The sequence below is a fragment of the Sciurus carolinensis genome, chromosome 8, assembly GCF_902686445.1.
Source record: "Sciurus carolinensis chromosome 8, mSciCar1.2, whole genome shotgun sequence".
In the NCBI taxonomy this organism is placed as follows: domain Eukaryota; kingdom Metazoa; phylum Chordata; class Mammalia; order Rodentia; family Sciuridae; genus Sciurus; species Sciurus carolinensis.
The window spans coordinates 81,819,276-81,833,372 of NC_062220.1; the positions used below are offsets into that span (position 1 = coordinate 81,819,276).

The following is a 14,097-nucleotide window of genomic DNA, read 5'->3' on the forward strand; positions in this document are numbered from 1 at the left end:
TCTGCAGATAGGAATGTGAAGCCAAAGTTAAGATTTCTCTGGACTCTGAGATGGATGATCAACTCAGACAAGTCAGCTCTTCATGGTTTCAATGAGGCACCACTGGCGATTTGGACAGAACAAATTGCTTTGTCGTCGGGGCCTCTCCTGCCTGCCAGGTGGGATTTAACAACCCTGAACTCCAAACCATTGACTAACAGGAGCATCTATCTAAAACAAAGTCACATATTTCTATTACCACCACCACGATGACCCAGCTCACTCAGATGACAACCACAAGAGCAAATCCAAAACTGAAATATGAGCACCTGGGTCTGTCAGGATATGAGGTTAGAAAACAGTAGCAAACAACCCCAAATCTCAACAAATGGCTTAAAATAAAAAAGCCTTCTTTCTTGTTCATACTGCATGTTCATCACAGGCCAGCCAGTGGCTCCATTCCACAAAGAACCCGCTGACAATGGTGCCAGTCTCTGGAAGGCTGGCAGACACAGTGCAGAGGGAATAAGATTCAGAAAACAATCTGCTAGCATTTGAAAAATCCCACCTAGCAGTGAGGTGCAACACTTCTGCTCAGATTTAACTGGCCAAAGCAAGTTAAACAGCCTGGCCTGTTTCAAGGGGCCGGGAAAGTACAAATCTTGACATTCACCCAACAAGAAAAGACAAGAACATTAGAGCAGAGTCCTGATGACTTCCAAACTGTGCCTGGAAAGTGTTCCATAGGCAGAAGACTATTTAAATATTAGTTATTAAAACAGTATAAAGTACTACTACTACTTTGCACTATCATCCCCACAACAGGTATTCATTAAGCATCTATATGTACTATGCACCACACTAAGAGATGTGATGAAAAACGAGTTGTATGCGGCAGGGCAAGACAATGTGGTGGGACAAACAGTGAACAGGCAAGTCCAGAAGCCTGAGATGTCCCCAGGAGGGCACGATATCCTGCAGAGGGGGCAATGGTCAGGAAGACTTCTAGTGGTGGTGCTGCTGGCCCTGTTTACATGGCTGCAAGATGGAGACAGTCTGGGGCAGGACACACAGAAGTTTCCCAGGTGGAGGCAGGGATCTGAAGGTGCCGTCTTTCAGAGGAGACAAGAGGCCCATGCTCACTCCAAGAAAGCAACACAGTACAGCTCTTCCAACTGCTGGGGGGACTCTCCCCATCCTACAGTCCAACCCCGGAAGCCTTTCTTCAATCTCCTGACACACTTCTATCCTGCTAAGAGCACGGACTGAGGCCATGGGAAGTGAGCCCCAGCAACACCTGTGACATACTGCTCAGGCTGTTGACACCCCTAGGCTCTTGGCACTGGGCCACATATACCAAGAGCACGTTCCTCTGCAGCACCTCAGTACAACTGCTTAGTCCAAGGAAGGTCAAGAGGACAACCAGGCTCCCTCTTCCCTGAGTGAAGCTGGCCGTGAGGGGAATGGGGATACTTTTAAGTCAGGAAAAGGGAGAGGAACACAGAGGTCATGTGTTTGGGGGGTGGGCGGCAAAGGCTACATGGGGCCTGTGGGCTTAACTACTTTAATAAAAAATAAACCTCCCAAAAGAAAACAAATCCTGGACCACTTGTCAAGGGGTAAAAAATGAGAGTTAAAAATAAATAATGATATTAAATATACCATTATTTTTCTTAACCTTCCTTTTTAAGCTGCTCATGGAATGCAATATAAAGACATTGGACATTTTAAATAAAAACATGCTATTAGGGATTTCAACATCAACTAAAAATTTGATCTCCCTCCCCCCATTTAATATCCTTCAGAGTCATGAAGCTTTAAATAGATTTGGGGGAATGGGATTTATAAGTATGATCTTTCTATTCAAGGTTTATAGGTATGATTTCTGAATTTTATACTTGGCAGTTCCATGCTTCTCCAGCTTGGGAGCTCGGTGACAATCAGAGGGCTTCCAGGGCCACATATGGGGCAGGAGAGGGGAGTTTTTTCCCAAGAAGAGTCCTTTCTGTCTTGTACTAAAATAAGTAAAAAAGGTATCCAGGGATAGAATACAAAACAGGCCTGACTTTGAAAGATAAAACTGAAGATTTATGAGAACATTCCCATGTAGGCTGTGTGGGGCTGCTAGACCTGCAGGCCCCTGGGGCAGGCATGAACTGGCTTCCACATTAGTTCAACAGAAAAATCTGAGCAGCTGTTACAGGATGATCCAGGCCTTCATAACTCATGCTTCCACTCATTCTGCACTGACAGCTCTAAATCAACCTTTTTAAAAAACTTCAACAAATGTTTAACACCTACTATATGCCAGGTCCTTCACCCATCAGCTGGATAATTATGATTTGGGGTTACTAGTCACTACCTCGAGAAAATCCTGGGGCCTTCATGACAGAGGAGGTCTGCAGCAGGGAAGTACCAGGATTGATGCTAAAAGACCCAGAGTGCCAGGTTCCACCACAAATGCAAGGCACTCTTCAGGTACAAAGGACCCTCTTTGAGCAGATAGTTAAAGATGGGGAGCTGCCCCCACGACTGTGCTTGCTCCTCATGGGGGTTTGAGGAAACTGCAGAAGGGATTCTTAAGAAAGCCAGCACCACTGGCAGGTACATGATCCCAGGAATCTGTTGTCCATATACCTGGCAGCCTGGGCTGGCAGATGCACAGGCCCAAGGACTCATAATAGGAATTCCATATGCTATTCTTTAAATGTTTTATAGAAAAGGAACAAAGAGAAAAGCAAATATATCATTAGGTACACATCTTGGCAAAATTGTAGACTGTACTCACCCTTTACAGCCAACAGAAATCCTCTTTTTTTGCTCTTAGAAATCATCACTTTATAATGGTAGGAGACTATTATCTTGTAAATAAGCAAGGCAAAAAAGGCAACTCTTTTTAAAAAGTAAATTACTGCCACACAGGAGAGTAGCTCAGTTTGGAGTGTCCTTCCTTCTAGGCCAACACGACCAACTTACACACAGTCCCCAACAAGCCCAATCCAGTCACTCTGCTATGCATCCATGGGCACCTGCCTGGGTCTTCTTGGTTTTCTAGGAAGACCAGATGGTGGTAAAGAATGGGTCTCTAGGACAACCCTCCACTTTCACCCACATTAAAACACTCTAGATGGTTTAGGTTTCTGAGAGACAAAAGTCATGGTTTCAGAACAGTTTTTATGAGCCTTAGTTCTAACCACAGCAAAAATGCTTTCCCTCAGCCAATACAGCATAACAGAAGGGGAAACACCCTAGAAAAATCAGGTATCAGAGTCCCACCTAGTGAAAACCAGCCCTATCCCCTTTACCAGATATTCAATACATTACAAAAAAATAGGAATTTTATAAATATTAAAAAACAAATCAACCACCATGGACTTTATCACAAGTCATAAAATATATAATGCTTCCACTCTGGGACATTTATTCCAAGTTCCTTGAAAAAAATTTTTTTCAGTAGAAATATATATTAAATACACATCTACTCATTAACACTGTATAGTCCCTAAAAAGGAGAACTATAAAGACCTCCAAACTACTCAGAATTCAGGGGCTGGGGATGTAGCTCAGAGGTAAAGCACTTGTCTAGGACATGCCAGTTCCTGGGTTCAACCCCCAGCACCAACAATTTAAAAAGCAGAATTCAAAGAGCAATCAAACAAAATTATGTAAAAATGACTCTTACACTACAGGCTAATCAAGATGAAAAGGATCCAGAAAATGTGGCACACACAGTGCGGGAAGCAGAGCTGTGGTTCACCATTTGTTGTCACTTCAGCTTATATTAACATGATGCTACTTGCACAATACAAACTCATGTAAAAACTCATTCCTACGTAAAAGCTTTGTGGATCTTAGCATATTCCCAAATGGACTTTTATAGTGAATATAAATCAAAATCTGGGCTGAACTGGCTAAAACCTACTCCTTCTAGTTAAACAGAGGAACCAAGGAATCATGGCACCATCATATATTTAAATAGCATGTTACACGCCACAGGTCCTTAAATCATCTCAGTTAGATGGCAAATTAGGCCTGGATTCCTATCCTCATTATTTCAGGGAAAAACTGGTGACTTAGCCAGGTCCTGTGATTCCAGTGGCAAGGGCCAGGTAGTGGTTCAGAAGCCAGAATCCTAGCTGAGCAACTCCCTCTTCAGTTACTCTGGACAAATCAGCCAACTTACAGCCTTCTCTTTAAAAGGCAGATAATATAACCTACTTCACAAAATCACAGGGAGAATTAAATCATAACTTTTAAGTCCCTAGCACAATATAACTTTTAAAAGGCAGTGACAGTTTCTGTTTCTTGGAAGAAAAGGAATAGTTTTCCTCCCACCTCCGATCCCAAGGCTACCAAGGTCAGGAGCCAGCTGAGCTCTGGCAAAGGCAGACGTGTCCAGGAGTCCCAGAGGGACCATGGAGGGTGGGGGTCTGGGGGGTAATGCAGTGTTCTGTATCTCTGTTCTTCCACTATAGCTAATAATGCCTGGCGCATAGTAGGCACTCAATGAACATCTGATAAAAGGACAACAGTCATGGCTGTCAGCAAATCCGCTGACAATTATGAAGAAAAACCAAACCATCAACTGTATGTTTGAACTTAAACTCTGGCCCTAATACAGCAAAACTCCATGGCATATTTTGTGGTTGCATTTACTACCACAAAAGATAAACTTTTCTAAGTGTTTACTTCAGCTGCATTTACCAAACATGCCTCTGAACGGTCCTATTGCAAAATATTCACAAACCACTGCTTTTCAAAGACAAAAAGAAAATAAAATGGTCCCACTAATGTTTTCTTATCTCCATCCTCACACCAAAGAACCTGAATCAATTCCACTTTGGTGAATAAAGACAGAAGTATTTTATGAAACAAAACTAAATTTTGGAGGTAACGATTCTAAACTATATCAAAGAGAATAGAAAGGAATAAAGGAAAACTCCTAAGAGCCAATCAAAATTAATACACTTGGATTATTCTATTCAAATCGTCTCTCTAAACTTTTTCCTTAATATATTCTAGTATTCATAAATTGCTTTAAGTCACATATTATCTCATGGTTTTCTGTCCTCTAAGCCTGCTGAGATCAGAGCTGCTGTGGTATCTGAGAATTCAATTCTGCTTGTCAGCAGCCTACAGAAAGAAGTAGCCTTTTAAATACAGGACTATTGAAGTGGCAAATCACTGTCCTGAGAAATCACAAATGACTTCTCAGTTACCAGCTTCTGGGGCTATGGGCTCAAATTTTAAGCCATAAAATCAGATAGGTTTTGCTCCCATGAGGTCAATACCAGAAAAATTCCCCTTTGCCCCTTCAACAGTATGCTCCAAGCATATGCAGGAGAACATTTAGCATCATTTCCTTCTCAGAGACCAACCAGCACTCTGGAGCTAGAAGAATGAAAAGGACAGTAACTTTCAGGACCTATCTCTCTGCTAGGGAACTGAGACTCAACTCCAGCTCCAGTGAGCTGCACTGTTGAGAGTTTAGTAAGGGATCACACCCTTGCCTTTACTAGATATTGTTCCTATCACTCACATAAAAGCACAAAGACACAGTGGTTGGCCCCTCAAGGACCACAGCGCATGGAAGATGAGATCACAGTCATAGAACATGGAATCCAACACACTGGTGGGGTAGCAGAAAGGCAGAGACTTCAAAGTGGTTCCCAGTGCAAATGAGTGTCTCCTTCATCACTTGCTACTCCTAACAGTCTTCCTAAGCTGTTTTGCCGCAATACCTTGCAGTTTTGTGCTTTCCAAGGGATGGAAATTATATTTATCATATGTATGAGATTAAAACACGCTGCATGCTGGTCTGAACCATAGCCACTGTGCAGAAATGCTACTTCAGGCATCCATCACACTACTTTATTCATAAAGCTGGGGGATTGGGTAGAACCACACAAATTTAACATCTTGCAGTGCCTGAAATGTTCATTAAGTGCTCTTATCTGCAGTCACCTGCCTACCCTACGGAATCACTCTCAGCTAATTTAAATTAAAGAGACTATAATCTGCTCACATTTAAATTATGATGAACAGGAATATTTCCACTGGAAAAATCATCACATCTTAATTTGCACTGCCAATTAGGTCTTCAGAAAAGAAAACCTGATCATCTTACATATAGTAATTTAGTCTAATTGGTGTATAATGGGTTGGATATAATTTGAGGATCACCCCCACATGGTAAATAGTTTAACATTTCAGAATTACCAAAAATTAGCCTCATTATCTGACAGTAAAATGTTCACTTCCAACCACACATTCTGGGACTTTCTGAATTTCCAAAGCTTGAAGCAGGAATGCAAGTGATCAAAGTGCAAAGAACTTTCCAGCAGAACAACAGGTTTTAAGAGTGATACATAAAGATACATTTTCTAATGATGAAATTCACAAGACTGCAAATCTCCTTCCAAAGAATTTTTTGTTTATTTTTAAGTCCTGGAGAAGCCAAAACTTCTAGTAGCAAAGGCCAAGTGGCACCAAAAACAAAAACAAAAAAATCTAACATTGGCTCAGTCCTTAGGCTTCCTGATTGTTTTCCTGCTATTGATACCACCTCACTGCAGTAATTTCAAAAATAATACTCTCAAAACAACTACCAGAATTTTCTCAAACATCCACTTTTCAGAAAGGCTTTCAGAAATTACTAAGTAACCAAAACGTTCATTAGAGGCTCGGTCTTTAATTTGCCACCAGACTCAGGCAGGTGACAGCAGCCTGGGTAGGCAATGCCAGAGGCGCAACCCCTTCCTCCCCCCAGAGCCCAGGTGGAGGAAAGAGGTAAATGCCAGTAGAAGGTAGGGGGAAGCTGTTGGGTCCACAGGTTCTTTACGAAAGCAAGAAATTCAGCCTTGCACAAAACATCTCAGGCTCCCGCCAGCAGCGAGTGGTTGTTTCCTTCCCTCTTAAAGTGTTTTTAGTTCTTTAGAAAAACAGTGTTTAATGCTTACCTCTGAATAAAAATGTATGTTTATTTTCATTTAGAGCTTTATTTAGAATAGAGTTCATTTAAAAGTAATGAAAAACTCGTAAAATTTTTTAAAAATTAAAAACCCTAAAATCACGTTTGGGGAACATATTCAATTATTTGTTAATAAGTTTTAAGGCCCGGATAGACAGACCCATAACGCGTAATTGGGGTCGTGCTGAGTACACGATTTGGGATCTTGAAGCTGTTTTTTAATTTGGACTAATGACGTTACCGTTTTCCCCAAGTGGTTACAAACTCCTTGAAAACATTTACAAAAGTTCTAGAACAAACCCACGAGCAATTCTTTTTAAACTCCATTACCTAAATTGGACTAAAGCTGACTCCCGAATGTTTTTTTAGAAAATTCTCATTTCCTAAACTTCCTCGACTCTGTGCCAATTCCTCCAGGAAGGCGGGTGACCACCAAAACAAGCCCCCTCGCCCCCACCAGGTCTCCGGGGCACTGCAAACACAGGCGTTCCGCCCCCACTGCCTCCCTGACTGCACCTCTTTGGAAGAGTCCACACCTGGGGCCGGTGGCCGGCCTGCGGGGGCCCGCCGGGACCGCCCCCTCCACTTCGGGTGGCACAGCCCCGCCCCACCCCTCACACCTGCAAGGCACGCCAGTTCCGACTGCTGGATGGGGCGCGCCCGATCCACAGAACCACAGCCAAGGGCCACGTTTCCATTCCGAGGTCGGGGGCAGGGCCGGGCTGCAAAGAAAAAGCAAGCCGTAGGGCGCCCGGGCTGCGGTCGGTAGCCAGACCCTCACCTGCGAGCGGGTCGCCAATTCCATCTTCCCAACGCAGCTCCAGCCTCCTCTAGCACGCGGCCACTAGAGCCCGGTCGCCACGGGCGCAGCGTACCAAGACCGCCCCCAGGTCGCGCAGCTGGCGCGCTCCGCTAGGAGCTCCGGCGGGCCCAGGGATGGGCGCACTGGGCGCCCGGGACAGGGGGAGCGCGCCGCACAGCCAACTCGCCGCCGCGTCGCTAGGCCTCCGGCCTCTGGCCAGTGACACAACTTTACGACCTGTGAACTTCGCTTCGCAGCGGTGCAAGACTGGGCTGTCCTTGGGCGAGACCGGGGTGGATTCCAGTGTGCGCGCGTCCTGCACCCCCCTACAGCGGAGGGAGGGAGTGGAGCAGTCCAGCTAGGTTTCGCGCGGGAGAAATGAGAAGAGGCAGTCCAGGCACAGCCTCCAGCTGGCACGCCCAGCTACTCGCTCTGCTAACTTGCAGGTTTGCTTCCAGATTGTGCCCTGGAGCGCGAATCTCTGCTGCATTCCCTGTCTCCGATCCAAAAAAAAGAATTTTAAGACAGCTACAGAGCTTGTTTTGTTTTGTTGTTGTTGTAAAGGAGCGGAGTCTGCCGTCTCCTAGAACAATTGCTACTGGATTCACTTTAAAAATAGGCAACCCAAGCCCCCACTTTCTTTTCCAAGGGTCGGGTAGGAGCTGCAAACCCTCCTGAAACTAAGTAGTTGGCCATTGCACACTGGACCTCCATCCCTACTACACAGGGTTCCTGACTAGCACCAACCATGCCTGGGAACAAGGGTGAACAAAAACCTGCTCTGTTGGAGTTTATAGTCTGGGAACCAGTTACCAACACAATGACAAAAATAAATGCACGAATAATACCAGTAAGTAATACTGTAATTTTGTTAATTTGGACTGATAATGTAGTCCAGTCACATTTAACTAATAATAAATGTAATAGTGATGGTTCATATAAATGTAAATGTGGAGCAATGATAAATACCATGAGGAAAAAAGGAAGTGGTATTATAGTGACTTAAAACAGGACGACAATTTGGCAAAGGTCAAGGACGACAATTTGGCAAAGGTCAAGGAAGACTACCCTACTAGGGTAGGAAAAGTGGAGAATTAAATGTGTGAGACTCTGAAACACCTGAAGCAGGTATTGGGGAGGCAGGAACATGAAATCTTGTCAATGTGCAAGCCTTTTTAATGCTGCCGTCTTGAGTCCTTGTGGAACAGCTTACATGCATGGGGCCTTTCACAGCCCCTCTTGGGATCTGAGGATTGGAACTGGCCAAACATTTACTCTAACATGAAGAGAAAGCTTTTGGAAATGATTTTTTGTTTCTTCCTTTATTCAATAAACAGGTATTATGTGATCTCAGTGCTCCAGCCTCTGGGACTGGTAGGACCAATAAAATATTGTCTGATTTAAGGAAATGTTTAAGTGTTATTGGATAATGTCAATTATGATCAGAGCCAGTTTTGTGTTTATCATGCTTGAGGTTTCCTCCACCTACAGTATCTCCTTGAATCTTCTCAGTAATCTTCCAGGTTCCTTTGTAGTGTCTATACTTTTAAAATAAGGAAATAGAATCTAAGAAGATACATTGAGAGTAAATCCCTGACTCCCTGCCAGTAACATCAGACTACCAAACTGCAAACAATATTTTATGCCACCAGTTCCAGCATTCTTTCCATTTTACTTTACTTTTTTCCTTAGAGCTTCTCTCTCTCTCTCTCTCTCTCTCTCTCTCTCTCTCTCTCTCTCTCTCTTTCTCTCTCTCTGCATTTATTTCTTTTCATGGTAGGTTATGTCAAATCCCTTTTGAAAAGGGAGTATAGATTTGAAGTAGATCAGATTTTGCAAAGCACTAGAAGCAGTCTACCCTACTTATGGTTTGGAAACCTATAAGCAACTGAGTCTTCCTACTTTAAAAATCTGCCATAACCAGCCCCAAGTCTTCAGATGGCAACCTAGAAACGCTTCCTTTGCCCCACAAAGTCCATGTACTTGAATGCTATTTTGTATTTGATTCTGTAGTACTGTGTTTTATTGTCAGGTTTCAGTTCCATTCTGTTCAGGGAAATTCCTAAGTAACAAGAGGGATTATAATATCACATTGTAGTAATACTTTCTATTGATGATTACTAATGGAGTAAGGTGTGAGCACTGCAAAAATGAGTGCCCCTTCTTGAAACAATGGTATTCAGGGTACAACAGAGGAAATGCAGACAAATGTTTGCAAACAAATTTCTTTGAAGAAGTCTCTGCCTAGAAGTCTATGCTTGCTTGCTTTTAAAATGTTTGAAAGAATAAGGAACTGTACTACTTTGAGCAAGTTAAAAACAATGTGGTTAGAGACAGAAAGAGTTAAGAAAATGTCACCCCAAATATGCTGGTCTGGCATACTGATGATTCTAATTTGAAGGCATTAAAAACAAAAACAAAAAAACAACAACAACAACAACAAAAAAAAAACTTGTCCACCATAGTGGGACATGCTGGTAATCCCAACTATCTGCGAGGCTGAGGTAGAAGGATCACAAATCCAAGGTCAGCCTGGACAACTGTGAGATCCTGTATCAAAATAAAATTTTTCAAAGGGTTGGGGAAGTGGAGCACTTGCCTAACCTGAGTTCAATCCTCAGTACTGGTAGCGGGAGGGAAACAGCAGGTACAGGAAGATTACACTGACCTTCATGCTATTTCTTAAAGGCAGGAGATGAAATTACCTCCTGAAGGATGCTTCCCTACAACACAAAGAAAGCAACATTCTTACCAAGGATAGGAAACTGAAGCAGAAGGAAATCTGTACAGACCAACCTTGTTTAGTTCACTCTTAATCTTTCTAGTCACTTCTCTCCCTGTTAACTACCCTAAGCCAAGGTCCTCTGCCTTATCACATTTTCACACATTACTGCTTTGTCAATTTTAACTCTCGGGGTCTTCATTTCCATGTAACAGCTCCCATGCCACCTAAACTTGTTTGAAGTGAATTTGTCTGATTCTCTCTTATTAATCTATTTTATATCTATTTAATTATAAGACCCAACTGGGCCCCTGGGAGGGTGGAGGTGGAGTTTGGCCTCCCCTGTAAAGCTAACACTGAACCTACTTTAAACGATATGAGAATTGTGACTGGAAGTCAGCCCTGGCCCACAATGTTGACTCTGTAAAAGGAGTCCAGTTTGGAAGTCTGGACAACTCAGCACAGAACCCACTTTTGGCAGACAACTGGAAGCAATGTGGGTAATATCTGAATATTGCTCACTTTTATATTTGACCATAAATTAAGTTGCAGTAGAACAAGAAAACACTCTGTTCTCTATTTCTTGGTCTCAAAATAGCACGTCATTGTGATTGGACAAGACCTAACCTAGATTCTGATTAAAAAACAACAACAACAACAACACTCGAATAGCTTTAGGGAAAAACACATCTGGACAATTGCAAGTGTTCATATATTAAATGCAGAAAAATACACATGGTGATCAAATTTTAATGGCCTATGATTCTACCAGAAAGTCAATAGCAATTGACTATTGGTATCAACTTGAAGAGCACTCACCTTGTTTCGAGCACCATGCTGAATTAGCCTTTGCATGTATTTCCTCATTTAATCCTACAACTGTGAGCTCCACATCGTCTTCCCAAAAACAGTGCGGTGAAAATAAGTTAAACACTATTTGCTAAGCATTTGGAATTTCTTAGAGATTCTATGTAAACTCCAAATATTATTAATACAACCCACATTTCATAGGCTTTTGTGATATAGGGGATACTCTTTATAGTTTAGCCTATGAACATAAAATATGATTTTTAACTAGGCATTGAAAAGGATAAAAATAAAAATAGATAATTCAATAATTTATTTTTCTAAGAACTTGTTTATTATAAAAGAAAATAGTAATAATTCATTTCTAGTAGTGGTACCAACAAAAGTAATGGGGTTCACAGTTTTTAAAGTTGCTTTTTTTCACAATGAATTATTATAGGTAACACTTTTTAAAGTAATCTATAAAATATCAATAAACATCTATAAGAAATGACTTTTACATTACTTCTTAAAGGACAAAAAATTGAAACAATTTGATAGAAAAATGCAGAATATTTTTAAATAAAAGATTTTTAATTTCAATTCTGCTAAAGTTACATTAACCATCTAGGATTTCAAGGAAGAATTCTAAAGGCCAATATTCATTCCAATATTAAGAACTGAGAATGTAGCTCAGCAGTAAAGTAGTTGTCTAGCATGCATAAGGATCTGAGTTCAATCTTTGGAGCTGAAGAGTAAAAGTCTGTCCATTCATTGACCCCTGATCATGCACCAGAACCTGTATACTTGTAATTTCACTCAATCATTGCCACAAGCATGTATTATATATAATATCCTCAATTTTCAGGTGAGGAAACTACAGCTGTGAAGGTTTGAGAAACTTGCCCAAGGTGGCCCAGCAGAGCCACATTAGAACACAGATCCACCCACTATTAAGCTGTACTCACTTACCTTTTTGCCTTTATTTAGGTAGCATGAGAAAGGTAAAAGACGAAATTCAGATTTTAATTAAGATAAGTGAGAGCAAGGTCCTTTCTGTACTATCATCCCAACATATTTATTTACTGTGCCCATGATTCTGAGTTTCCCTTTTTGTTTCTGAAAATGATTATTGTTGTTTATAGGCCACTTTCAACAGGTGTTCCCATAGTCTTTCAAGAGTTGTCCCCCTACCCACCACTTCCCCTCCTGCCTCCCTTTTCTGAGTTCTATGCATAGTCGAGACTTGCATGTGGTGAAATTTGTACCAGATGGCTATTTGAATCTGGTAATCTGATCATCATGTCTTTAACAGCTTTCCACTCTGCCCTACTTATCCTGTCTGGATTCTTTTATAGCTTCTGAGTCCAAACAAGCTCCTGACCTTGCTAACTGTAGCCCAGCACCAGGAAATTTCTGACCGTCTAAAACTCAAGGTCTAATCTTAAGACTGTGTAATGAAATCAATGACAATAAATTCCAAGTTGAGCTCAGTACAACAGGACTTGGCCATTTCTAATGGTTACATCAAGGAAAATCTGTACATGAAATAGAAGGAAGAAATAAACTACTGTGAACGTGTTGAGCCCTGTCCCCTGCTCCAATTTGAGTTGTTTTATATATGTGTATATGTATACATATGTGATATACATGCATATATATTTAAAATATACACATATATACATGTCAAAATGTACATATAATACATATATAAAAACATTTAATACTTACAAATTTTACTTCATATATGTAAGTGTGTATATAGACATATACCTGTATATTTTATATATATGTGTGTGTGTGTGAGTGTGTGTGTGTGTGTGTGTGTGTGTATATATATGTATATATATATGCACTGCTTTGCCAGATAGCTCTTTTGGCAGGGGGTAGATACTGGGGACTGAATCTAGGGATACTTGATCCTCAGCCCTTTTAAATTTCTTACTTTAAGACAGGTTCTCACTAAGTTGCTGAGAGTCTTGCTAAATTGCTGAGTAATTCTTGAACTTGCATTTCTCCTGCCTCCGCCTCCCAAGTCACTGGGATGACAGGTGTGTGTCACCGTGCCTGGCTGCCAGACAGCTCTTATAAACAGGAAGTGAACTGTTGCTGTCAGACACTGACCAAGGAAACTGAAATGTAATGATGATGTTTTATTTAGAGTCTTTCTGTTTTTGAAGCAAAGCAACATACCATTTCCCTAGCCTCTTTCGTCCATTTCCTCCTCTCCATTGCTCCTCTCTGTTTTCTCCCTGAACACTCTGTCAAACAGTTTATATACCACAGCTTACACTTCTCCACAGGAATCAGGAAAAGACTTGGAGGATTTTTATGTAAGGAGAGACAGGCTTTGCAATTCCTTGGGAAATATGGGTCCAGCTGAGACAGAAATCGATCATACTTGAAGCTTGAAACAAGTGTCTCTAAAGTAATAAGAAAAGAAAAACAAACAAAATCAAAATAATAATAATTCATGAAGTTCTACTTTTTCAGCAACTTCCAGCATTTTCCCACCTTTTCATGCTTTGGATAATATGCACAACTGAAAACATGTTCAGAGAGAAGGATGTTTCATCCCGAAAGAAAAGGGGGACAGTAAAACACCATGTCCCTGAATGCCTCCTGTCTGTTCCCAAACGACCTTACCAAGTTAAGAGAACAATGAGAGCAAGTCTGGGCCTGAATGCCCAGATACATATTATCTTGAAGGACACTGGCTTTCTCTTATGCACACTGGGGACTCAGGCAAGTTAGTATTATCCATAGAAAGCAACTTTCTTGCATCTGTGCCAGGACAGCTGCTCCTTGGGATGCTGGTCATACAAGCAAACTGAGCCA

The 14,097-nt window shown here is 41.6% G+C and overlaps 1 protein-coding gene across 2 annotated transcripts in view; it reads right to left on the reverse strand.

Annotated features, from left to right (window-relative positions):
• Cdca7l (cell division cycle associated 7 like) overlaps positions 1 to 7,953 on the reverse strand; it is a 43,282-nt gene extending 35,329 nt beyond the window's left edge. The window contains exon 1 of one of the 2 annotated variants that reach the window (XM_047562334.1): positions 7,731 to 7,953. In XM_047562334.1, the coding sequence (XP_047418290.1) occupies positions 7,731 to 7,754 (24 nt within the window). In that variant the 5' untranslated portion in view covers positions 7,755 to 7,953. The remainder of the gene's footprint in view (positions 1 to 7,730) is intronic. The other variant, XM_047562333.1, reaches the window with a different exon arrangement.
• Between the last annotated feature and the right edge of the window lie 6,144 nt (positions 7,954 to 14,097).